General features: G+C 39.1%; 1 protein-coding gene across 5 annotated transcripts in view; it reads left to right on the top strand.

Moving 5' to 3' along the window:
• Nucleotides 1-25,950, top strand: part of TUB (TUB bipartite transcription factor) — a 163,001-nt gene extending 137,051 nt beyond the window's left edge. For 3 of the 5 annotated variants that reach the window (XM_054067279.1, XM_054067281.1, XM_054067283.1), the window contains exons 6-13: nt 1,014-1,085; nt 1,990-2,111; nt 3,007-3,198; nt 3,767-3,879; nt 4,931-5,045; nt 10,073-10,171; nt 10,535-10,706; nt 11,847-25,950. In XM_054067279.1, the coding sequence (XP_053923254.1) occupies nt 1,014-1,085; nt 1,990-2,111; nt 3,007-3,198; nt 3,767-3,879; nt 4,931-5,045; nt 10,073-10,171; nt 10,535-10,706; nt 11,847-11,980 (1,019 nt within the window). In that variant the 3' untranslated portion in view covers nt 11,981-25,950. The remainder of the gene's footprint in view (nt 1-1,013; nt 1,086-1,989; nt 2,112-3,006; nt 3,199-3,766; nt 3,880-4,930; nt 5,046-10,072; nt 10,172-10,534; nt 10,707-11,846) is intronic. The other 2 variants (XM_054067280.1, XM_054067282.1) reach the window with 1 other exon arrangement.
• The last annotated feature ends 1,144 nt before the right edge of the window (nt 25,951-27,094 follow it).

The raw sequence follows: 27,094 nt of genomic DNA, 5'->3' as shown, positions 1-27,094 counted from the left end.
GGCTTTTAAAATATGTGTTAACCTCTGAACTCAGGCCTGCCTTGCATAACCAGATCTTATTGAAACTTTGGTGTCATGCTGTGTGGTATATGTCCAGATTAAGGGAACTGAAGAAGTGGATAACAAGACCATTCATGGTACAGCCAGATGGAATACAAGCATCGCATAGACTTCTGTTTTATACTCTTGTCCTTACCACCCTGGTGTTGTTTCATTATCCAGTCTGCATCTGGTGTCAAAAGCAATTTAATGGGACATGCATTGAAGTTATTAGAAGCGGCAATAACATAATAAGTATTTAAATGCCTCTTTTGGTGTCTTGTTTTCCCTTATTCCATTCCAAGATTTGAACTGAAGAAAACCATTACTGATACTATCTCTAATGTTTATCTTTCTGTACACTAGTTTGGTTCTGTCTCTGCTTGTTGCAGATCAAGCTCATATTACAAAAGACTAAGCTACGTTAAAGTCTGTATGTGTATCCCTGGAAGTCCCAGAATAGTTTAGGGGGCCTGAGAAAGATGATGACACGCTGGACACAGGGATTTCAGTAGAATTTAGGCCATTTGAATATGAGTAGAAATACATTTTTCAATGCTATTGAACAAGTATTTGTGTAGAAACTGTCTATATAAATTTGTGTTGATCAGTTTTAATTTTTTGTGTGTTAGAATTCAAAACTAGGCCAAAACCTTACCAGGCAGGGCACATTGTGCACAGAGGTGTTTATGGCACAACCAGTTTAAGGTGGATCATGTTTTCTGAAACTTCAGCTCTGTGATCCAGCGCTTTTTGACTTTATTCAAAGTACTATAAAAAAAGGTGACATCAGGTAAAAGCAAGTGAATTTGATTTTGCAGAATGATGAAATGTCCATAATTGAGAACTCTGGCAGCAGTATTATGGCCCCATCCAGTACGTCTTTAGCCTGTGCGGAGTCTTGTTGGCAAATTAGGCTTGTTTGCTCAAGTAAGGTTTGCAGAATCAAGCCCATGAATTTTTTCCTTTCCCAGATCCCCATGCAAATACATCTTGGTCCTCTTCCACTTCCCAATCCAGTCTTGTCGCCCTGGATCATGTTCCTGGTAAGTACAGAAGGAAAAGATTAATTATGCCCATGCTGCTTGGCTCTAGAAATCTTTGCATTTCGTTTATCCTTCTGCCTTGGAGTTACTAATAGTGGAAATTCTGGACCAAGTGGTCTTTTTCTTTTTAGGAAAAAATATTGTGTAGTTAGCCTGTAATATGTGAACTTAGAGTTTGAACCTGAATACTGGTGGCTTCATCTGCATGTTACTCTTTGAAAAACTAGGTCTGGCAAATGTCCCACCATTGATGCTTTCTTCTGCTAAGTCCTATTTGATGTTCAAAGTTGCATTTCTTTTTGAAATGTCTGAGGTTTTGAATTCTTGTAAAGTAAAATTTTAAGTGCTGTAAGGCAGTTCTTTGGCCTGGGCTGATACCGGTTGTTACATGAAATAAATATGCATGAGAACATTTCCTTGATGTGAATATTTCTTCTCAGTTTATGATCTGCCCTTCATCAGATCACACAGGAACAGTCAAAAGCATGCTGTAGGAGGGCTCGTATTTTAATCATTAAGGCTTCCAAATGGCTGTGATAGGTTGTCCACTTAGCTCCAATTTCAGGTCTAAGATTTTGTGTGGTCTTTGAAGTACTTGATTGGATTAAGAAGATCTGAATTTGATTCCTAACTGGATATTGCTCGTGAATCACTGGGTAACTTGATCCTTCATCTGGAATGGAAACCGTATTTCCTTTCTCATTTGCTGAAATGTTTTGGCTTCTCAGGGCAGATACTATCTCATCCACGTATTTGTACACTGCCTTGCACAGTGAACCCCTCACACACACCCTCTCTCACCTGGGAGCCTAAGGGTGCAAAGTATATTAAGTACTATTTTACAGCAAGTATGGACAGCTTTAATGTATTAGTATTTAATATAAGTGCACTGCTTTCTCCTCAGGCGTTTCAAGCAGCATGAATTTTGATGAGGAAGAAGATGAGGAAGATGAAGACAGCTCCAGTTCTTCACAGTTAAACAGTAACACCCGGCCTGGTTCTGCCACAAGCAAGAAATCCAATAAGGTAAGGGGTGAGTACCAGAGAAGGAGCATGCAGGTTGCCAGGTACTGTGTGATTTTAGAGTGCAGCCAGGACAGACCTGGCTTTCTTGTTTGTTTTGGTTTTGTTTTAGCTTTTTTTATAATGCACAAGAGTATCTCCAAGGTGATTTACTGTGATAGCTCTCAGGGTTCATAGGAGCAAGCAATGAAAATAATGGCTTGGAGAAAAGAATAGCAAATATTGTCCAAACTTGCATGAAGAGAAGGGTGAATAGGGTAAATAAATATTTACCTTTCTGCCTCTTGCAGGTGCTCAGAAGGATATTTGTTTCTGTTGCCTTGCTCTGAGCATTTTCCCACACTGTTCTTGCTGCTACTATCTGGACATAAAATAAGTATTTGACTTGTTCAGATATGCTGAATCAGAAGCTCTTGCTATACCAATTGATGATGACCTGCTCTTTTATATACTGCACTGACTTCTCATTTCTGTTATTTATCCATCTGGTTTAATCTGTCTCTTCCCATTCCATTTCTTCCTTTCATCAAAGGCCATCACTGTCCTTGGGTATGGTATGGTGAGATGGGAAGGTGTGAGTCAGGGCTTGCTTTCTGACTTTTCAGCACTTTGCTTGTGCAGCCACCTTGTTCTGCTTTGCCAGGAGTGTCTGTAGGCTGAGCATCAGCAGTACAGAGAACAGTTCCTCTGTTAGTGAAGAGCTTGACTGGTTGGGTGGGGAGAGATCCTTAGCTTGATAAACTGCCTTCAAGGCTGCTGAGGAATCAGAACGGAGAAGAAAATATGTGGCTTGTATTTATTTCTTTTTAAAGTGCAGTTTCCATCAAATGTCGTTCCTTTGTGCTTATAACTTTGTAAATCAAAGGCAAGGAAACCTGAGTTTTGCTTACTGTTTTAGGAAGCAGCCTCAGGCCCCAGTCCATCTGCAAATGAACCTCTCATAGATGTTGATGACCTGGAGGAATTTGCTGTAAGACCTGCTCCACAGGGTGTAACCGTCAAATGCAGAATCACAAGAGACAAGAAGGGAATGGACCGAGGGATGTACCCTACTTATTACCTCCACTTGGAAAGGGAGCATGGTAAAAAGGTCATAAAATAACTTGAATGGCATACCAGTTGCATCTGAATATAAAAAAATTATTAAAATCTGAAGAAGTCTTACAAAGAAAATATAATCTTATATTTGAAATATAGTAACGCTTCCACTGAGATCTGCCTTACAGTCTTCCAAAAGTAAAATAATAGTATCACATTGTTCTACTGCCTTTCTTCATATGTCTAATCTTTGGCTTTAAATAATCCATGTGTGGCACCTTTACATGGCAGTTGGTAGTTGGGGCTCTCTGCACTCTGTGACCTGAAAAACATCTATTATTCAACTTGGCTGGAAGGGCCGGAGCAACTTAGAATGAAACATTTAACAAAATAGGTTTAATTTAATTATTTAAGCCATAAATAATGGGCTGAGTGGTTGAGAAGTCACTTTCTCTTTTCAGATTTTTATCAGGTTTTGCTAAGTCCCAGGAGACCTTCTATTACTTCTCTCATTATGCTGGAAGACAGAAAAATTGCTTATGATTTCCTTTTATCAAAGCAGGAAGTGGTGTGTGCTAACCCTTTCGGCATTCTAGAATATGTTCTTTTGCATCGCTTAGGTGTTTCTGTTAGCTGGAAGGAAACGAAAGAAGAGTAAAACCTCTAATTACCTCATCTCCATAGACCCAACTGACCTGTCTCGGGGTGGAGAGAGTTTTATTGGAAAACTGAGGTAAACACTAGTCCATGTAAGAATTTTCCTTATATAATATAAAGCTCGATTGAAATTAAGGAGCCTGCAAGCCACTATGGTTTTCTAATTAGAGGTTTGACTACATCAAGTGATAATGGTCTTAAAGTTTACCAATATCCAAGGCATGTTTTCAAAACGTCTCAAGTACTTACGAGATCACATTTTATTTAAAGTCAACAGGACTGAGGCTCTTAAATGCTCAAAGGCCAAATTTCAAGGGTGTCTGAGCACAACTTATCTTAGTGGGATTTTCAGAAGTGCACGAGTAGATTGTGTCTGGCTCCTACTGACATAAATACCTTGGAGTGGAAGTTTTGTCTGTTAGACAATCTGAAAATCTCTTTGGTTTTGCCCATTTCTTATGGTCCTAGTTAGAGTTGTTTACAAATAGTGGGATTCTTTCAGATACACTTGTTTCTTTTCTGTCACCCCATCCTACATCAGTCTGTTATTGGTACTTACGTGGAGCCTCTCAATGTGTGTTTAGATTGTCTGTGCCTGAGGAAAAGAACTCTACTGCTAATTGCCATTATTCTCAACACAGAATGAGGATAATGTGGGTTTAGTATGTTCTAAGTTGTATTTTGCATTCCTTGGTGTGATTCCCATTTAAATAGGAAAGACTTATCTTACTTATAACTTTATGAAAAACGCTATCTGAACTCTAATACAGTTAATAGTCAAGTTAAGAAAACAGATGTAGAGAGTTAAGAGTATTTTAAAAACCAAGCAGTCAATCAAAATAACCACACGTGAATGTTTCCTTATTGCTTTCTTGAATTTACTAGTTTGCAAGATGTCATGAGAAATCTCCAGTGTAATGATAAAGGACCTTTAGTATACTTTGCTCTACTGTACCTTTACAGTTTTGTTAGGGCTTTCAATCCACGAGTTGCCATTTAGTTGGTATTAGAATTAAAAACTAGTTGTACTCGATCTTATTTGTCTTTCCTTACAATGCAGTGAATTACAGATCTTTTCGGCAACATAACCGACAAATGATAATTGCATTTTCCATTTTTTTTGGTAGGTCAAATCTTATGGGAACTAAGTTTACAGTTTATGACAATGGAGTAAATCCAATGAAGACAACATCAAGCCTGGAGGCGAGTGTCCTGCGTCAGGAGCTAGCTGCTATTTGTTACGTAAGTGCTGCTCACAGGCAAAATATGCAAGAAAGGTCAGTTCAGTTTCTGAGATAGCATACTGAATATCCTTCTCCCTTACGATTATGTAAATTGGCATTTATACTTTGATGTAATAAAATCAGCTGATCTTCGCTTGAGAAACTGGGAAATTCAGTGGAAAGCAGAGGTGAAAAAAATATTGTGTGCAGAACCAGGTTGCCCAGTTCTCACTTGTAGTCAGAAGGTGTTGAACGTTTTATATAACCCTCTGGAAGGGCTAGAATGCTTCACAGCCTCCTGAACCAGAAAGAGTCGTGTGCATGGAATTACTGTATGATCAGTTGTAGTAGTATTTTGGAGAAGACCACTTTAATCCAAAATACAAGTAGCTGGACAGCTAAGTCTGCAGCAATAGCTGAGAGACTGGGATGAAAACTCTAAAATTCCTTTTTACTGGGAAAACCCTCAAAAACCCAAAATTCAATTGAATGAGAGAAACCGGGCGCTTGAGGGACAGTAAATAGTGTTTGTCAGGGGCAATGCATGCAGTCAAGACTTGAAGCACAGTTGCTGTTGTTTCGTGATTACTAAATGCCAAACTGTTTTGGTGACAGTGTTCTTTTTGTCCAGAAATGTTTGGGCCCAAAAAACTCTTGGTACATACACTGCTACGGAGAGTTTTCTGTCATCACAAATCTACAACTTCTGACAAAAATACTCAAGAACCACTTTTCTGAAAATTTCCTGCCCAGCTTTAGTCAAGGATGCCTGGATCTCTGTCAGACTGAGGTCCAGCCATCCCAGTATATACCCTGCATATGCACAGAATTTATCCCTGGAAGGGTCAGCTTCAGGATGTGGGGAGCAATTTGTCTTTGGGCTCGTGAAAAGGAAAGCAGGAAGCCATTCTTTCCATGCATAGTACTGAGGGGTGTCAGTATTAGCTGCTAATGTGTTCTTTTCCTGCTTCTTGGGGTGCATTCTTTTCTGTGAATATAGTATGAACAGTGGTTTTCTTCGCATGTGCTATTATTGCAGACAGACACACATATTCCTCCATTCCTGTTGGAATTAAAACTGAGAATTTCAGAAAATCCAGCTAGCAGTATCTAATAAGAGCATCCAGGATTTGATGTAGTTTAGAGTCTGAATGAAGTTTCAGTAGGAACCTAGGAGAACTTACATATTCAATAAAGGTTACTGGTTATATAGGGGGACATTCCCTGGAGCAAGGCAACTAGTCTTCTGGTGCAGGCTGGAAATAAAAGGAGAAAACAAAAAACAGTTCAAAAAATGTTCTATATTAAAAACTAAGGCATTGCTTGTATAGGTCAACAACAATGACATTTGTACCATTAACATTAGCAAATAAAAAACTCAGTTGCACTCAGCAGACGTAATTAGGAGTGTGAGCACTGTACAGAATAGAACCAAGGCCACTGTTTGGAAACTGTGGCTAAGATAAGCTGCTTTTATGTGTCTGTTTTGATATCAGCAGTTTAAAATGTGTACATTTGCATAAGAAAATAACTTATTCTACTGATATTTTGATACTCACGGAGAAAGGCATCAGGCTTGCACGTGTGCTGTGGCCAGAGAACAACAGGAAATTGGAGTGGTATGCTATTACTAGCCAGGTTTGCTAAAGTGAGGTTATTTTTCCTGGCTGCAGCAGAACCACAGTATAGAATGCCAGAAAGAGCATTCCTAGAACACCCTGTCCTGAGGTGATTTTTTAATTCCTGCCTTGAGATTTTTCCTGCAGCAAAAACTATATTAAACAGTACTTCAAAAGCAGCACTATGCCTCTCAGTCTCTCAGCTCATCTGGTCAACTACCTGTCTGGAGAGCAAGTTGTACCTGCTTCCACCAACTTACTGAGTCTGAATCACCTCAGCAGTTCTAGTATATAAAGGCAGAAGCTGGCAATGCCTCTGTTGTTAACTGTGAGATAAATGTGTCAAGTACTCTCAATGTGGAGCGCACCTTAGGGCATGTTTCAAGCAGCAGGAATAAAGTTAGCACAAGGAGTCTTATCGGGTGCTATTAACCATTTTTACTCTCCCTGCTGGTGGCTGGCTAGCATATTAATAAACCTGCAGCAGCACCTAATGGCTGATTGGACAATTGCATGGGAAAATTTATCCGGAAGCAGGAAGGAGTAACTGTACTATTTCTACCAAGATTTTCTGTGCTGTTTCCCTTTATATTCACAGTATGTTACAACTCAGTTTGCATCAGATTCTGCAGGCAGGGAGCTCAGCTGATATCCTGAGGTGTGTCTCGGGTCTCAGTAAAGCAATGAAACTATGTGTTTCTGCTCAGGCCTCAATTATGCTCCGGTGTAGTGGGTTCTGTGATTTGGGCTTTCTACAGAAGGTATTGAGGACATGGCACAGCTGTGTGAATCAAGTCCAGAAAGGGTAGTGGCCGAAAGAAAATGAGGGTAATTAAATCATAACTCTCCTGAGAGCTGCTAGGATATATACCTTGCTGCTTTTATCATGGCAAATATTGCCACCATAGTGAAATGTGGTCATGACTGTATGAAAGTGTGTAAGACTTCAAAAGCAACCTGGGGGAGAGATCCTGTGCTCTTTCAGTCCAGTTTATTGTGACAGCTTATTGGTTGGGCTAAGGCAGAGAGCGCAGCTTCTAAACAATACTGGTCCAAGTCCTTAGCTAATTTAAATCATTGATGTGCTGTCTGAGTCCGTAGAGCTCAATGCAACTCTTATTTTGAGCCATAGACCAAGACTGTTAGTGGCATTAAAATGTTGTGAAATCAGAATTTGGCCTGTGTTCCTCTAATAATGCTATTTGCAGTCCTGAATTTATACATAAAAAGTAGTGGAGGAGAGAAATAAGAGAGAAGTAGGTAATGAGACAGGAGATAAGGGGAATTAATTTTACTTGGATGCAGGTAGATTATTAGTTATAGCTCCTCTTTTGTCCCTGCTGTTTTCCTCATATATTCCGTTTGTGGAATTTCAGTTCCGTACCTTAATTTTAGCAAAAGGGTAGTGTTGGCAAATAAAATGTTTAATGTAGTCGGTGAGTGATGTAATGTGCCAGTAGAAACCATTTCCTTATCATTTGGCAGAAGTATTGATTGCAGTGTTTCTGAGTAAATCCAAAGACTATAGTCCTGTGTTTTTCAGAGTCATAAAACTGCTTGTTGGGAGGGAAGGGATTCGGCACTATTATTTAAATTTGCTTTTAACAATGTCTTCAACCAGTTGGCATCTAAATTAATTGAACATAGCAGAACTGCAGCTTGATGAGAAGAGCTTGTAAGGCATTGCAGAGAAGACCTAAATTGTCAGTAGTTACTGGAAAATAAGCATAAGCATGAATCTTTTCTTAGAAATTATCCTCTGCTGCTCTGAGTTGCTCCAGCTTATAAAATCTGCTGGGAATCATTTTAATTTGAGTCTTGCCATGATGCAGAACCAAGTATATGCTTCCACCTGAACTGATAACGTCAGTTTACTCTGCTGAAGGCTATGATATAAGTGATCCATAAAAGAGGTAGAATCTTCCCGTTGTTGTATATAGTTATGAAAATATATGAATATACTTGGATTGTTTCAAGAATATTCAGTAAAATAACTCAGTGGAATTCTTCTTGCAAGCATATCTTTACTGAGTTGTGTAAAATTTCCAGATGGTTTGCCGAAACCACCGAAGTTATTTCAAATGTATGATGGATGACAAAACTTCTGCAAGAGTGAATTTTAGGCAGGTATTTTCAGATGTTTCCAGTGAGTTGAGATGTGTGGATTTTTGCTTGTAGAAGTACAAATGTTTTAAAAAGTTCAATGTTCCTTAAAATCAGGATACTTTTAATAAATATCTAAGAGCAGAGACATCTGAATATGCCACTTCTGAATGTCGCAGTGGTAGAGCCACACCAGGCGGAGCCTGGGGGTGTCCAGTTCTTGATATCTTGTGGTAGGTTGCTGGGAATGGCGCCAATAGGGATTTCCTTCCTGAGATTCCTCAGTGTGTCCCCATAGCCCTTCACTTGGGAAAAGCAGAGGAAAAAAATGTTGTGCAGCCAAAAATAAGAAAGTAGGAGAAAACATTAGGAGCTGAACTTTCAGAAGTGTCACTGTTACATTTACTGGAGTTAATGCTAAAATAGCCAATCAGGTTTTATGGAGTGGGTTGGAAGGTATCGCCCTTTTAGTTTCTCTGTTTCAAAAGTAGACAACGGCTTACTGAAATACTTGGTTCCACTTTCTTCTGTGGAAAAAAAAGAAAACCTGGTTAGTCTAAGACTTTAGACCTATTTAGATTTTAGTTGTTGTGTTTGGAGAGGACAGTGGAGAGGAGTGGTTGTGTTTGGAGAGGACTGGAGCGCTTTTGTGAAAAGCTGGTCAGAAGGGCGTCAAATCATGCTTCATGGAAGAACTTGTATTTGGTTTTGCTGCCCATGGTTTTTTTTTTTCTACTTTCCCTGCCTTCATAGCTTGAAAATTTGCATTCATGCTAATATGTTTGTTTTTCACCATGCTCAACTCTAAGCGTAACATAGCTGAAGACTTTGAAAACCCCAGCACTGCTAGCAGATGCTCTTACTGGCAGCTTCTTCTTGTTTGCTTTTATGCTGGCTCTGGAATAAATAGTGTTGGTTCCCTTATTTAATTTAGCCTCTTATCAAAATGTGTGACTGCATTTTATGATTTTTAAATTACAACTACTTTATTTTAGGATCTAGCGGTAGCCAAGCAATCTGGTTAGTTCATATCCTTTTTTAACAAAGGGATTTTGTTGCATTTTGGTTTTTTTTAAGTTGTATTAAGGTTGCTGGCAGCCAGTGCTAGCAGTGTTTTTGGAAACCTCTCCATTTCCATTTTTCCTGTTGTTGTAGCTTCTAAGACAAAGCTAGAATGTTTGGCAGTGCCGGTGAAGGTAGGATTTTTCAAGATGTTTTTTGAGTTGACTAACTAATAAGTTCCCTGCACTGCCCCTGTCTCTCTGTTGAAGAAATTAACTTTAAAAATACAGAACATGATGAACTCTTTTCTAAATATTTTCAGGAAACAAATGTCTTGGGGTTTAAAGGACCTCGTAAAATGAGTGTGATCATACCGGGAATGAATATGGACCACGAAAGAGTTTCCATAAGACCACGAAATGTAAGTCATATCATTAGTCAACAATAAAAATTACCTCAGTTCTTTTTCAGTTAGAGTTGGGGTTTTTTAATTTCTAAAATTCAGAGGTTAAAAAAACAGTATTTGAACAATTGCAGGACAATGGGATGTGTGTTCTGTGAGTCAAAAAAGCACTACGAATGATAGATATATTTATAACAAAAGATACAACTGGCCTTTTCCAAGCTGTAGAAAGGGCTTGAATGCACGTTTGCATTCAGAGTTCTCTGCTTCATTCAATAATACTGTTTTGAGAGTTGAAGGTGACAGTTTAGTCTTTGGGATTTGTGGATGGATTGTCTTGTAAGGATGTTAGTCTGAAGTGTATATCTCTGATGTGTGCAGGAACACGAGACACTTCTTGCAAGATGGCAGAACAAAAGTACAGAGAGTGTCATTGAGCTGCATAACAAAACGCCAGTCTGGAATGATGACACCCAGTCCTATGTTTTAAATTTCCATGGTCGTGTCACACAGGCCTCAGTGAAAAACTTTCAAATTATTCACGATAATGATCGTAAGTATAGCTCTCTGTCTGTAATGTGTAGAAACAGTGCTGCATACACAGCCCAACAATGATTCTGCTCTTACTATATTTACCTGAGTAAATTAAATTTAGTTATGTGGGTCCAACTAAATGCTGCTTTGTCTTGTGGCCATGACAGTGATGTGAGCTGGGTGTTTAAATGCTCGTGCTTGAGACGGGTGATTCTGGTATGTGCTATCTGAATTTTCTCCCTTGACTGCCTGGCTCATGAGCTGAGCAACAGTTTTATAGAGTCGTTTTTGCTTCCAGAGCTGTGGTTCTCCCAGGCAGCAGGACCATGGGGCAGTATCACTCTGCTCAAGCACTTGTATCACACAATCCTCCCTTGGTTTTTTTGTTCACTCTGGTCCCCATACACTTCCCCACTGGAGACAGTGGCAGTCAGACCAGTCTCACTGCAGGTCCACTTTGCCATTGCTACACTCACTTTAAACAGTCATAGTCCATAGTCAGTCACTAGGTACTGGAGCTCACTGGGCTACACCTGTGCCTTGCTTACACTGCAGGGGAATATTGGAAACTGGTTAAAGTGACTGTGCCAGTCTCCAAGAACAAGACTGAGTTTGAAACCTTGGTGTATGTATTTGCTGCCTTTTATAAGGTGAAACAATTACACTTGTTTCTGCAATGAAACATTTCAAACTGTGTATGAGGCTGAGATTTCCTCTTGCTGACAGAACAAAAGGGAAAATAAGCCGAGAAATTTCTGAATGTGACATCACAGAGAGACACGATTAGGTCTAGATCACAACCATGCCTTCTCTTGCCCTGTTATCCTTGCTTGTCCACTTGCCTGAAGTTAGGTAGGAATAGAATTAATTGGTTCTTGCTACATGTGAGACTTGGACTATAAGAGGGTTGAGGATTCTGTACAGAAGCAATTTTCTCCCTATGCTTGCTGTCCTCGCTTCCCCTTGTGCAAGCTATCTTTGCTTCTCCCTCTGATATCAGCACACTCACTTGCATGAGCAAGTGTGGCAAACTTCGATGAGTGAGCATGTTCTGTTTGTATTGAGCTGGGCCAGAGGATCATGTTGAATGCATACTTACTTAGTATGGGCTGCAGACAAAAGAAAAATGCTTTGTCACTTTTTATGACCTTTCTTGCAGCTGACTATATAGTGATGCAGTTTGGTCGTGTGGCTGAGGATGTGTTCACCATGGACTACAACTACCCAATGTGCGCACTACAAGCCTTTGCTATTGCCCTTTCAAGTTTTGACAGCAAGCTGGCTTGTGAGTAAAGGGGCATGGGTGAGCATCTTCTCAAAAGAAGCAGTTTGCCATATTCCCAATTCCTGTGGTGTCACTTATGGTCTGTGCTAAACAGGTCAGGGAAAATGCAGTTGCGGAGGACCACTCTGTTCCTGAAGGAAAAGTAAAAGGAATCTTCTAAAAATTCAGGACATTCAGGAAATAATAAAATCCTTTTTTTTCTGTCATATTTTTCTGGAAGTGGCATAAAGTTTCTGTAAATAGAAGTTCTGTCTCATGTCCTTGATTATGTTATGGAGATGTGCCATGATGTACTGTACCGTGGCTCTAGTAGCACCATTATAATGGTGTCTTTTTTTAATCCAGAAAGGGCGTGCACGCTCAAAAAAATTTCTTTTTACTTTTAAGAATTACTCCAAGGCTGCAATCATACCTCAAGGTTGCATTCCTACATCGACTAATCAGAGCTTCACATCCTCCAATGTAAAAGAAAGATCACAAAAAAAAAGATGCACTTTTTGAATTGCAAGGATCTTGTGTAGGATAAAGCCAAGTCTGAGGGTTGAAAACCTGTACTGGACTGAACTTGATGTGTTGCTATCGTATATGTACAATGAGGAATTTTAATTGCAGTAGGAGGAAACGGAGAAGTAGAAAGCACAAAATAATGTTGCACAAGTCACTTGAATTCTAAGTCGTATTATGTTTTAACATGAACATGCTTTTTAATTGTTTTAAATGAAAATGTTTTTGGAGTACAGAAAAGGGAAATGGAAAACCTGTAGATGCCAAAAAAGCATAACTTATGTTGAATTTGGCATGTTGCGTGTTGGGAATTTATATCGTTGTATTGCTGTGGTAATTCAAACACTTATTTTGTATAAAGTGATATAAACAGTTGGATAAAGGCTCTCTGCGGAGAATCTTACTATGAGCAGGCTGTGTAAAGCTGAGGAAGGTAAATGGAAATATTTTATTAAATTTGTTTGGCCTTTTGCAATTTCACAATTTGTTGATTGCATTTTTTTGAACTTTCAGCAACAACCACTTTTCATATTTATTTCCCATTGTAAGAATGCTGAAATCGATTGAAATTGTTTATGTTGTTATCAAATGTAAATGTGCCAGCTACTGAGCTAAATCCTTCTGGACAAATCTAGTTGTGCTGCATACAAATGAGACACTGGCAGGACACAGAATACCTTAAAATAGTGTGGATTTTGTTTTGGGTTTTTTTTGTGTGATTTATTGGGAATATATAAATGAGTACCATTTCAAAACACAAGCAAGGAACAACCCATTCTCTTCTTTTCTCATCTCTTCTGAACATCTCAAAAGCCAAGAGCTGCAACTGAAAGCACACTGTAAAACACCTTTAAAAATAAGTCTTTCTGCCATTGTTCTGTACAATGTTCAAATAAATGGCACAAAAAGTAGCAAAATTTATATGTAGTTCACGGCAAGGATATTGAACTGTGAGTGGAGTGAAGAAGTAGTTGCATTTTATACTGCGTGTATTCGAGTCCTCCTTTTTAATAGAGCCTTGTATCGCACAACCAAAGAATATGTAACGAGAAAATGAGATCAAATCTGCTTGTTTCATAGCTGTCTGTCCCTTTTTGACTATAGGGGACTGTTCATAAGAAGAGGTTGTGCCATTTGGACTGTATAATTTCAACTAATAAAAGAAATAAGCTTTCTTCTTCCCAGTTGCCTTCAGGTCTCATTCCTAGTATATAGACAAGGAAAACAGGCTCTGTCATTCTGCAAGAAGCTTTTCCATGCAGTGGTATAAAACAGAAAAGTACCTTTTCTTTGAGAGAAATGAGCAGTCAGGTCCCTCAATGAGTGATCAAAATGATTAGTCATGAGCTGCAGTGATACTTGAACACTGCACATAGATGCTGTTTCCCTTTGTACTTGGTGGCTTTCCACCATTTCACATCCCCATTTGTGATCTCACTGAATTTTAACAGGGAGAGCCCTTATGCCTTTGGTTACCTCATATTTAAAAACTAACTCCAATGATAACCAGATTTTTTTATTTAACTTAAGACAGAAATTCCTACTGCTGGTGTTTAGGCATGATGTGGATTTTAAGAACTCTGCAGCATGTGAATTACTGAATCTGCACACCTTTAGTTCTGTGGCTTGCCAGTCATACCTTTTCTTTAAAGCCTGAGAAAGTGGCACCTGACATACTTTTCTGCCTCTCTGTGTACAGTACTATCGAAGGAACTAAGTGTCTTGTGATGCAATTATATAATCTGTTGGCTTTAGTAGTGGAGTTCATTTAGGAGCGATTATTTTTAACACAGATTATAACAATGGTCTGACTTGCATTGTGGCCCCACAGGGAATTGGCATGAGAAGGAAGCCCATGTGCAGTGAACTCCTGCACAGGGGTGAGAATGAGGAGCTGGGGAAAGGCAGAGAATTAAGCTTCTTGTGACAGTTTTGCTGCCAGCACATTGTGTAACTTCACGCTAACTGTGTGTTCTTCCCAGGCGAGGTATTTTTTTAACTTGTGAGCATGCCAGGAGAAAAGTGATGACTGAAATTCCCATCATCTTAACAGAACCATCCAGGGACATAAGCCAACGTGCTGCTGAGGGAAAAAGTTCCCATCGTAAATTGAGGTCACTAGAGGGGGATATTAACCTGGGACTAAGAGGAATGAAGAGCTTTCATTAAATCTGGTTCAGTTACAGTAGGATTTGCACCTCATGGCCTTTGCCAATACCCTAGTTTGTCACTGTTGTGGAGCAAGGTATTGGGTTCTTTTTGATTTGCTTGACTATCACCATCTGTTCTGAAAGCAGTTTCTTTTAATTTAGTATCTATATATATAAATTCTGATGGATACTTTCTGGTGAAGAGCACTACTGCATATCGGTGCAAGGTGATATCACAAGTGTTCCGGCACATCTCCAAATTTTGTTTTTCTAACATGGTAATAACCACAGCAGGTTCTATCCTAACATACAGTCATACCTGAGTCCTCACAAAGTCCGATTTTCCTCCATGCCAGCACTGAAATCTTGGCAGCAGTATATATTTTCAGAGATACAGGCATACTAAAGTAGCCAAGAAGTAGTCAGTGGCACACTCATATTAGCAGTAGCTTCTGCAGGGCCTGTGTGTCAGTGTGCAACAAGGCATAACCTTGTTTAGTTAGCGTGACAAAGAATATAATGGCACTGAGCTGTGTGTTTCCTTCACATAGTCCTAGCGAGTGTTTGGATAGTGAAGATATATTATTATTTAAAATCCCAATATTGATTATTTTTTGCATCTGCTGTTGATTCTGGCAGAGAGTTGTAAACAAATTCCTTGCCTGGATTGCTTATAGGCAAATACTGCATGCTTTAATGAGAGTTCTTAATCTAACTTGTCACTCTGTTTACATCAAACAGTTTCTTCCTGGCCCTTTTATCTAATTTTCTTTATCTCTGATGTTCTCTGCCTTCTCATTCTCCTCACAATCCCTTTATCTTTCAAGGATGTGCAACTCAAAAGTGTTTATTTTGACAATATTACTCGGTGATCTCTTCACAGATGAATAAAGCCTTCGGTGCACATCCAGCGATGCTCCTACAATCAGAGGGGTGACTTTGGCCCTTTGGCTTTTCAGCAGAGTAAATTAACACATTAAAAGGTAGCAGATAAAAAATCTTGCCTAAAATATAATCAGAATTTTTCTCCGTAAACATTCGATAACCAGAGTTTCCAAACCATTGGTTGCAAATCAGTGAGCAGAACTGTCCGCAACCCCGGAGGCAGACTGCTAGACAGATTCCCTTTGTAGTGCATTTCAATACACTGAAAGTGATTTTGTAAGCTCAAGTGTGTTGCTGCCCTGAAATAGTCCATTTTTTAGAAGGTAGACATCACTCCACTATCTAGTAGAATAATATACGGCACATAAAATAATAATGTCGTAGGCCATCGTTAAGAATTCTGATGCTAAGAAGTCTGTGTGAGTGGTTTTGTAATAATTACTGGGCCAACCTCTCACTGATCAAGTTGCCATACAATAGGACTGGAGATCCCAGCTGGCTGTCCTCATGAGGTACTAGAACTGAAGGAGCTTTACTGAAAAGGGCTCTGTAATAAAATCTAGTAGCTGCATAATCAAAAAACATTATTGTGGAATCAAATGACACCACAGAGTTTAATCAGTCATGGTGAACCAATGCCATAAATTTGAACTTTCTGGGGTTTTGCTCCCTTTTGATGAACAAAAGGAAGGACTTTGTTTCAACAAGCAGAAACATCAGTGAGGTCTCTAAAAGTACTAAGCATTAGACCTACTTTTCTACCCATAAAAATCTTACCCCTACCTGAGTGCTGCCCAAGAAGGAAATCAGTTTGGTCCTTAGTATAGAAAATCACTCCCAGTTCTTATATCTTAGCTTTTTACAAATCTCATTATTAATTTATTACTGATTTCACATAGGGATAATACAAGGAAAGCAAGCAAGTTCTTCCTCTGAAGAAATGATGACTCTAGACTAGCATCAGAATATTTTGTCTTTGATTATTTTAGCAGGATAGAGCATTCACTGGTGTTTCTGACAGTTTCTCCTGATGTGTGGCAGGTGTCAGAAGGAGGATTTTGGGATTGATCCTGTGGTGTTCTAACTGGTTCCCCATAACATCCCATTGCTCTCCTAAAATAGCTTTTGCAAGGTATTTCCTGCATTAGGGACACATGTGCTCAGCAATAAAATATCTTTGCTTGGCAAATAAAGACAGAACATAGTATAAAATAGCAGTCGCCTTTATTAGAATTACAGGCTGGTGATTCTTGGGTTTCTCAAATGAAGGTAGTTTTATACATCTAAATCTTGTGCTAGAATCAATTCAGCTGTAGATGCAGGCTTCTCTTAGATATGCTACTTAATGAAAATTGGTTTCTGCTGTTCTTCATGTATGACATTTACCTTCCAAGGTTATGCTTTGTAAGGTTTTGAAATTAATTATTTAGATATTTTTCAGGGTTGTTTTGTTGTTTAACAAGGAACTAAGAAAAGAATTTCACATCTCAATGTTTTGGTATTGTGCTGTGAACTATAGCTCAGTAGCTGATACTCACAAATGTATATTGGATGAAAAAGCATTAAACTTATTTTATATGTTGTATTTTATTTAACTGCCTAGAAATTTTATATTCCTCTTTTTCAGTTTGGGTATGTTAATCCATACCTTCACTGAGAAGGCTTGAATTAACTGGCTGTCTTGAAACTGTTTAATGGAACCAGTACACTGTTTTGCTTAACTGCTTCAGGAAGAGGACAAAAAAATTATGCTTGTGTTTTTGAGAAAAAAAATCCCCTTCCTATTCACTTTATAATTGGATTGATCAATAACACTGAAAGCTTATCATGTGGTTTTCTTGAAGTCCATAATGGCAGTTTGAAAACTACTCTTGATAAAAACTTGCTAGCATGTGAACCTGAATAAATCCTACTTGAGAATCAGAACCTAGCAGGTACCAGTGAATACTCCTGCATCTGTTCTGTGCATAGGTACTGCTTGCATGCAAAAAAAGTCCTGAAGAGTCACAAATTTGAGTTAAAATCAGCCTAACCTTTTAGGCTGACAGCTGTTAGAACACAGGCCTGGGGATCAGATCACCTGGGTTTTTATCCCAACTGTGTGACTTTGTGCAAATTCTGTAACCTATTTGTGCCTCTGCTCTGATGAGTTGAATGGAAATAATAGGTTTTGACCTGTCTAATGTCCCTGTTGTGCTGAAAGCCTTCTCAGGAGTGTTTTGAGGCTGGTGGATGGCAGGTGGTGTTGGCATGCCAAGTACCCTATTTAATTCTCACTGAAGGAACTACATTAATATATGAACCGGTTTCTGACACTTATGTGGAAACTGAATACCTTACCAATCTCTTAAGATAAAATCTTGACACTGTTGAATTCTATGGAAATATTGTCAATGATTTCAGTGAGGCTTGAATTTTTTTACCATGTGACATTTTTGGTCATTAAATGTGCAGAAAAAACAGTAAGGACAAACCATCTGATACACTTTTTCTTCTCACAGTGATGAATTATTGGTTGTGTTTTAGTTTGCACCATCAGTTGTTTTAAAACTATTATTCATGGACACATTGCAGTGGTTCCATTTATGCAACTGCCTATTTATGCTTTTATGTAGCAAACTGAGACACTTGGCGATTGAGCTGCAAATTGCCTTTTTGTACTCTCGTTATTTTTTTTTTTCTTGGATGTGACTCAGCTGTTCACAACTGTTACCGCAGACTTTGACTCCGTCACGCACATCTGATTTAAAAACAATGAGTCTCATGACTACCTTTATACTTGGATGGGATGTTTACAATACAGTCTCTTTCTCACAGTTGACCCTGTATCTGTGGCTTCTTACTGAGGTTATCCCAGTTGGCACAGTGCCATTAGAAGTATCACTAATTTATAAAGTGAACTCTCACAAAGTAACAGAATGTAATTTATAGACATTTTAATGGATTTTAACATTAAAAGCTAGCTGATGTTAGTACTTACAGATTGTGTGAAATTACAAGAATATTATTTGTTGAAAATTTTCTTTCCTTAAGTTGTCTTGCAGTTTGAGCTCTCTTTTAAGCAGTAAGCTGATCCTGCACCTCCCTCTCTGAAAGCAGAATGCAGTTTGGCCTATGCAGCCTGCCAGACTTTGGCTGCAGGAATCTGTCAGTGTGATTAGGACACAGTGAGCAATGGGATTTCCAAAGTTCTTATGAGAGTGCACTTCCTAATTCTCTTAGGCACTCTCGGACATCATGTAAGGAATCATGTACCTTTTCTGTGTTGACTTAGCAAATAACAATAGGAATATTTTCACTCCCTTTGATTTTTTTTTTAAAGGCCATGCTTACTATTTAGGCAAGTGTAATTTTATCAGATGTTTAGTCTTTACATCTTGGAAAATTATGTTATGAGATTGCTTAATTTGCCAGTGCAGAAAATCTCACAAGTACACAAAACCAGAGTGTGTTCTGTGACAGTTCTTCATGCTGTGAAGTTCAGTTTTGAAAAAACTGTGTGAGCTCTGGCCCCTTCTAGCAGAAGGTTTTCATTCCAGACTGAGAGCATCAGAAGATAACCCACTTATTACCATCCTGTTCTCTTCCTTAGGGAGAATTCCTGTCCTTAGTGACTAGAAATAGAACTATATTGATCCTGATGTGTCTTGAAACATTATGGTATTGCTTAGCTATTTTAAAAACATTTTGAAAGGTGTAGTTTGAGCTCAGAGAACGTAGTCTTTGAAGTAGCTGTAGGTGTACCAAGTTGAATTGGTTGAGAGGCAGCTGCCTTTTCCAGCAGTTTCTTAGTTGACATATGAACAGTGCTTGATAGTCTTGCTGGAAAAAATGTAACGTAGTTATTATAATATGCTTTCCTTGGGGTTTGCCTTATAATACCCCCTTTTTTTTTTGTACACTTATTTCTGGAGGTCAGTACCTCTGGTGTGAAATACAGACAGAGCAGTGTTTTCTACTGAAGTCTCTGCCTCGTTTTCTGCTGCCTTACATGTGGAGATTTGATATTTGATACTAAAACCAGAAACTTTTCATCTATTAAAAAAAAAGGGTTTCTAGGCAGAATCATTAGCTTTTAGTGCTGTGTGCCTGAATTGACAGAGGGCCTTTTGCCCAACCAAGAATCTTACTTCTAACAGAGAGAGTAGTGTGTGCTACGAAACCTCCTGTGATACTCTATTGCATCCTACATCTGTGACCCAGCATTAGGACCTGGTCCAAAGATGCAGCCCTTTCACCAAAAGGGCACCGCTTTCCTTTTGTGGGGGCATTCTGTTGATACTTATAAGCTTATTGCAGTATCTTCCATCTTGGGGCAAATCTGTGATTAGGTTAGTAAATACCAGCCTTAACAAACAACCACAAACTTAAAACACTTCACGAAGATGCTACACATCAGCTAGTAAAGCCTTACAGGAGTCCAGGAGCAGCAAGTAAGTAGTATTATGCTTTTCATGGCAGTAAAGCTATGATTTGCAGTTTATAAAAGCAAACAGATAAAGAGTTATTTTTAGAGCTGGCACTAGAACTAAGTTCTTAGTCCCTAAACCTGTCTTCTAGCTATTGCCATGGGTGGCCAACTAGTAGGCAGAAGGTCTCTTCTTTAGAACTTCATTGTGAAGACTAAACTGTTTCACTTCCGTTTGGAACACTGGAAAACCAAACTGCGTTACTACAGAGAGTTCTCATTAGGCTGTTGACATTACACTGAAATCAAGTTTCATGCATATTAATTTGAGGATGGCCCAGAACAAACACGAGGGTGCTGTGCAATTGTCAGCAACTCAAAAGTTTTCCAGCAGATAACTTCAATCAGGCCCACTGAGTTTAGTTTTCCTTAGTAAAAAATACAGTGGACTACAGCAGTGATGCTTATTCTTACAAGACCTGTAACATCTTAAAAAGCTGATTGTGGAACCTGGCTCTTTAACTACGGTGGATTTTCAAGAGTTACTGAATTCAGTGACATTCTGACAAGGTGTTATTGTTGGTTTTCTTTTTTTTTTTTTATTAAAAAAAAAAGCTTTTTTTCCAAAAGCACTGGTTGTTCTGTCTTTTGGACTACATAGCACAAGTACATGAGCATGAATTCCTGCTTGGTATCACGTCAAATACTTTCTTGCAGGTGGCAGCTGCTTTTCAAGCTTCTTAGTAGTCTGTGTTACTACCGCTTTGTTTTACGCTCCCTGATCTTTTTCCCATCTATAACTTTCTCTTGTTTCAAACATGTGCAGGTTTTTCCGTATGGGGACACTCTAGAAAGCTAAGTCAGTAAAACCTATAAGGTTAATATCTGTCAATTAAAGTGTGTTAAATCCCTGTGTATATGTTCTCATTTTGAAGTAGGCTGTCCTTCAATTCCAGTTGCATAATCCTCAGCAGGGGTATTCATCACATTGTGTAGTTCAAGGTTGTTGGTGAATTTTAAAGCGCAGAATAGGTTTCTGAACAAGAGAACAGATGTAAAGGGATTCATCTTTCCATGTTCTCAGTGTGGCGATACTTACAGTACAGCATTTCTAACAGTTACTCCTTGACCTGTACTTACAAAGCTCAGCACTCACACGCTAGAGGCCATGTTTCTGAGGTTCTCTTTTTCTACCGCAGTGTTTTTCAGCCCTCTCTGATTTATTAACACCAGTATGATGAATTTAAGCTTCCTGACAACAGTGTGCTTTCTTCTTCGGATTTTGTGGATTCCAGGAATCTGGGGACTGTATGCAAAAAGCAAGTGGCTTACTAGTATAGCAGAGCATGATGCTAAGAGCACGGTATAAGTTATGTAGTATAACTAGTTTTATTTTTACAATGCCCATCAGAGGTATGCTTGTTCCCCAGGAAGTAATCTTTTTTTCCTCTTTTTCTTCTTCATTTATATCTGCCTGGATCTGGAGGATGAGAGCCCCTCTTAGCATTCATGCAAGCAGCCACCATATAAGAAAAACACACACAACGGGTTTATTACAGACGGGTTTATCACTAAGCAATGCAACTATTATATGCTTACTGTCATCCCACGCTGTAACAGCGCATGTTTTTCCCTGTGTGCTGTTTCCTACCCTGTGTGCTTGTCACCAGTCAGAGGACACAGCTGCAGAAATGTACATGGAAGCTTAGCAAAGAAACTGCAGAACCGAAGCCATTAAGATAAGCTCTCCTAATACTGAAGAAAGAGCTCCTCCTGAAGGCAAAAACTGGGACCTGTGGCTCTTTAAGTGATTGGAACTTTTCATGTGTCTGCATTGCATTTAAGAAGGTAACACTTTTTAATTGTTACTTGCACTATACTGAGCCCTAAATGCTGAAAAACAAAGTGTAGACCCTGAGCAATGACAATAGGGTGATTTCTTGCTGGAGAACTGGCATGCTGCTTGGCATCGCTAAGAGTGAGTAATGGATTTCAGTATTGATGCACTATGATGGTCATTGCTTATGTTGTGTTACATTGGTAAGAACTCTGCCCATTACATTTGTTTCTCTTCTAAACAGCTTGATTTATGTGCAGGTTTCTTCATTATGACTTTTGCACCCATTTATTTCTGTTTAGGCTAATCCAAAGCCTGCTGGTAAAACTGAAAGTTCTTTATCTTCTTGCGTCTCCATAACACTACACTTGTGTGTTGCTGCAAGAGCCTTAATGTCTTCTTGTCTTAGTTTAAGAGTGGGCTTATCTGGATCTCAAAAATAGCTGGATTTTCAGTGGGATTGATCCCTGCAGTGAGTCAGTCCGTACCCCGTGATTACAAAACTGGGAGGTTTGTTTCTCCTTTTTGGACAGTTTCTAATGCCTAAGAGTAGGGAAAAGAGAAAAAATATCTGTGGGGGATGTTTTGTGATTTGATACATCTTTAGGAGTATTTCAGAAAGTAAATACTTTGGAAGTGTGTATTTCCGAGATTTCCTATTAGACACTGAACTGGTTTTGCATTTCCCAACATTGTCTTCATCCAACTAACAAAAGTCTGAAAGATCCAGTGTTTTGGAACACCTGTAGAAACATCCATTTTAGAATGTCTCGGGGTTATACCTGCCTGTAAAGAGAAATACACCTTTGTTTTTTATTTACTTAAATATTGAGAAATAGAAAATATAGGTGCTACGTAAATGTTTCTGTCCCCATAAAATGAAAAAGCCGTTTAGTTTGGGGTTTGGTTATTTTTTTTTTATTCACACAGTAAACATCATCTAATTCATCTTCTTTGCCTTTCTTAAATAAAACACTGATATACAGTAGAATTCGAGTATGTTATAGTGTAGATTCCCTTTACATTATATAGGTTTAAAGAGTGGAAAGTATCAAACTGACAAAAAAAGTCCTAATTTTGAGAACTAATATTTAACCAGTCATGTTTTTTCATAATGCCTGTAATATGTTACGCTTGTTTGCACACAACTGTCTTGACCTGTTTTGAGTAGTTGAGCACCTCATTTTTGTTCAGACCTATATGGAGTTTTAGATAAACCTGCAAGAATGTGCTTTTACAAAGTAAATTTTTTTTAAAGAAACTCTTTGGTATTCTGGAGTAAATGTATTTATTTAGAAGTATGTGCAATGACTGATTTTTGTATTTTCACATGATTTACCTTGCATATATCATAGAGGTTCTGGTGTTTGTCAATACAGAACACTGTGCAGAAATATTAAACTTAATTTGTTTGAAACAACTCTGTCTTTCCCTACCCAAAGTCGCAAACACTTAGATAAATTACCTACACAGAATATGGAGTTCAATTAACATAAGGAGTTTCCAGTGCTGTTTAAACTGTATTTTTACCTTTAATGCTAAAATGAATTCAAAACGAAACACGTAACCATAGAAAATTATACCGTCAGTCCTGACTTCATCTGATCTATAGTCATTTTCAGCCTGTAGATTTTATCAAACTCTGAGCTCAAAGACTCCAAATTGGTACACACTGTAGAAATACCCCTTAACAATTTTCACGAAGAGGACAGTGGGATTCCTGATAAACACCAGCTGAGCAAAGGCCCAGTTGTTTGCTGCCTTAGGTCTCTGCTGTCTGAAAATCGTGTCCCATTCCTGCTCCCTCGATGCTGTTTGCTGGGAGCTAAACCAGCTGTTTCCCAGTCTAGCTGTTGTTAAGGACTCAATGTTTAGCCTACTACCAAAATTAGTGCAGGATGATGCAGGAGAAAAGCATCCGTCCTCCCCAGCTCTGACAGAGACAACTGATTTGAACCATAGCCAGGTTAGACATCAGAAAATTTTCTGGCTACATGGCTAGTGAACTTTGACACAGACCTTTTTACCTGGGAAACTTTCAGTAACAGGAGACTAAGGGTTGAGTTTTGCATAATCGTGCATTTTGATGTGTGGTTGGTCACAACAGCAGTTACTGGCAGAGAGTACTATCTGAGCCACCTTGGGAAGATCACTGAGAAAAATGAGCACATTGTCAGGTACCTGTTTGCTCTCTAGGATTTTTTGCCCCCCTGAAAAACTAGTGAAGCTCCAAAGCTGAGAAAAATCACTTGACTAGGCCAACCTTTCAAGCTGTATTTGTAGATGAGATCCTCAGTCTGTCTCATCTATTGTTGCATTCTTTTGCTTTGAAATACGTGGTTGGTATAAAACCATTGAAAAATAGATCATTTTCTAACTCTTACCTGGGTTCTCTTGTCCAATGTTTGTGATACACGAGGTGAGTAACAATATTTTTATTAGGATTTGCAAGTAAAAATCATTTAAATAAAGGATTATTGCACTAGGTTGTTCTGTGACCTTGGAGTTAATTGCAATATTCTTAGTTACCTGCAAAAGGAAAGAATCCAACAGATGAACGCTAATTGCTAATGCAATAAGTTAGATCATTAACTTCTTCATATTTAGTGTTAGCCAAATACTATTTGATAACTAATCCTCCCTACAGTACTTTTGGGACTAGCACTGATCTTAAACTTTGTACTTTTTCTTTCTGACTCCATGGAATGCCTGAAATGATCTGTAACATTATCAAATATCTGGGACGAATTAAGCATTTTTGCAGGTTTTTCAATCTAGTTTTTATCACTTAACACACGATGTTTCTTTTAGCTTCAATAAAAACCATACCTGTTTAATTTGCTAGGTGGGAAACACTGTAAGTAAGGAGCACGTGCTTTTAATTACACTGACTGCTTCCACTGGGGTCCACCTGTGCTTCTACAGCTTTTTTCCAAAGTTCCAGGTTTGCTGACATTCTGGCCTAGGATTTTGATTTACTTACTTAATAGAAGTTCCTTGAGAATCCTGATTTTATTCAGATACCTTCTTTTTCATATTAGGAATGCTCTCTGCTAAAAGTGAGCAATTAAGAATGCTGGACATGCCGGTGAGATGATCCTTTTCTAAAATGCTTATCTAAATTGAAATTTCTGTCTGAGGGGGAAAGCTGAAGCAAAGAGAGAAAAGGAAGCATCATATAAACAGGAGGAAAATTAGTTTGAAGGCTGCTGGTAAGCTGCTCTATGAGGTGTGGCTGGCTACATTCTGAGGGCACTTACTGGTACCTGGCGTGGGCTACGAAGGCAATTGAGACCTCAGGATTGAGCTGTTGAGCCTCTCTGACACCACACAGTCAGCCTGCAGTACTCTCGTTTTCTCCTGTTGGTGCTGCAAAGAAATACGAAGCCTTTAAATGGAGTCCTTACAACCAGTCCCTGTGTTAGCAGGACAAAGCGCATTAGGTTTTCATTTTGGTTTGGTTTCTTTTCCACTACTGCCACGATAGAATTATCTCGCACTCCAGTGCAGCGAGTGCTTGATTTGTCTGTGGGGACCGTATTGGCCCTCAATACTAACAGACAGCTGAATTCTGTAGTTGTGTATGCTAAGGGGCCTGGAAAGAAGTTCTCGACTTTTACTTGTCTGCCAAAAATTATCCTTCAGAAAGGACCATAGGAGGGTGGAAAACAGCAAGGTCAAAAAACAAGCTGGATTTAGGAATTGAACTTTTGTTATTAATTGTCACACTAAATTGTGACATAAACGAATTGCGACATAAATGAATTGTTTGATATTTCTCTCACTGATACAAGGAGTGTGTAACCTCAGTGCCAAGCGGAACAGCTCCGAAGGACATGCTGATTGACACCTGTAAATAGCCTGCTGGTTAGGCCACCTTCAGACACCAGCTGAGGTTGAGGATCTTTGCTCCACACCACAGTGTGAGGATTTAGAAATGCCTCCCAGCACTGTAGCGAGGGCCCTCAGGAGTACAGCAGCCTGCCTGTATGGAACAATAAAATCTGCGTATCTGTATCTTCAGTGCTGTATCAGAGCCTGGTCAAGCTGCTCACTCGGTACAGAAACACTGACCATCAAAAGGCCAATGAAAACATTCATCTGTATCCCATGTTTGTGGATGAAAGACTTTTAGGAGTGTTTAAATAGTGAGAGCATTGTTCCAGGAACAGAGGGAGGGAGGGAGGGACGGACGGACGGACAGACAGACAGACAGACGGACGGATGATGTTACTTGCAGTGAAATGAAGGCAGTCCTTTAACAGCTGTCTTTGGTATTATCATATTCTTGAAATAAAATGTGGTACACAGCTATGCTGTGTATCAGCTTCCCGGTATTGTTAAAGGCACAGCAGGGATTCCAGTGAAGAAAACACTAGCATTGCTCATAGAGAGAGGTCAAACTACTGATATGGTTAAAAGAGAAAGACTGTGTAGAGTCCAGAATGTGTTGAAACAAAATCGAAATAAGTGTTGCCTTACAAAATTATTCAAAAATAAATACACTCCTAATAAAACAGAATAAGTATTCAATATGTTTTCTCTATTTTCTCTCTCTGAGTTAATTTTTGCAGCAAGAATTCTTTGTAAATAACATAAGCAACGTATACATCAGGCAACAGTTACAGCCTGGAAAAGCAACCAGCCAAAAAAACCACAAAGAGATCTCTCAAAGGCAAATACCCGTTGAACAACAAACCCCAACTGAGTGTCTAGGGCAAGATGCCCTTTCTTTTCTTCAAAAACATTGAAGATACAGCCTGATGATTTAGGAAAACAGCTGGTCCATAGTGATTACACATAGATTAAGAGCATGGCACCTCCTTCTCACTTCTTCTCAGGAAGCTGTGGAGAGCAATGAGGTTGCTCCTCAGCCTCATTTTTGCCAAACTAGACAAACCCGAAGTCCATACCTACTCCTCACAGAACATGCCTTCCAGCCCTTTCACCAGCTTTGTTTCCCTCCTCTGGATTTAAGAACCTTCACATCCATGTTAAATTGCAGGGCCCAGAACTGCGCACAGTATTCAGGGTGACACTGCATAAACACTGAATACAGCAGGATAAACACCTCTCTTGACTGGCTGGTTATGCTACGTTTGATGCACCCTAGGATGCAATTTTCCCTCTTGGCTGCCAGGGCACTGCTGACTCATACTGAGTTGGCTGTCGACCAGCACCGGTAGTTCCCTTTCTGCAGAGCTGCTCTCCAGCCACTCCTCTCCCAGTTTATACTTGTGCCCAGTGTTACTCCATCCAAGCTGCCGAATCTGGCATTTTGACTTGTTAAACTTCATCCCATTAATATTGTCCAATCTATCTAGATCCCTGTGCAAGG

The sequence above is a fragment of the Cuculus canorus genome, chromosome 5, assembly GCF_017976375.1.
Source record: "Cuculus canorus isolate bCucCan1 chromosome 5, bCucCan1.pri, whole genome shotgun sequence".
NCBI classification, from domain to species: Eukaryota; Metazoa; Chordata; class Aves; order Cuculiformes; family Cuculidae; genus Cuculus; species Cuculus canorus.
This window is presented reverse-complemented; position numbering and strand designations above follow the sequence as displayed.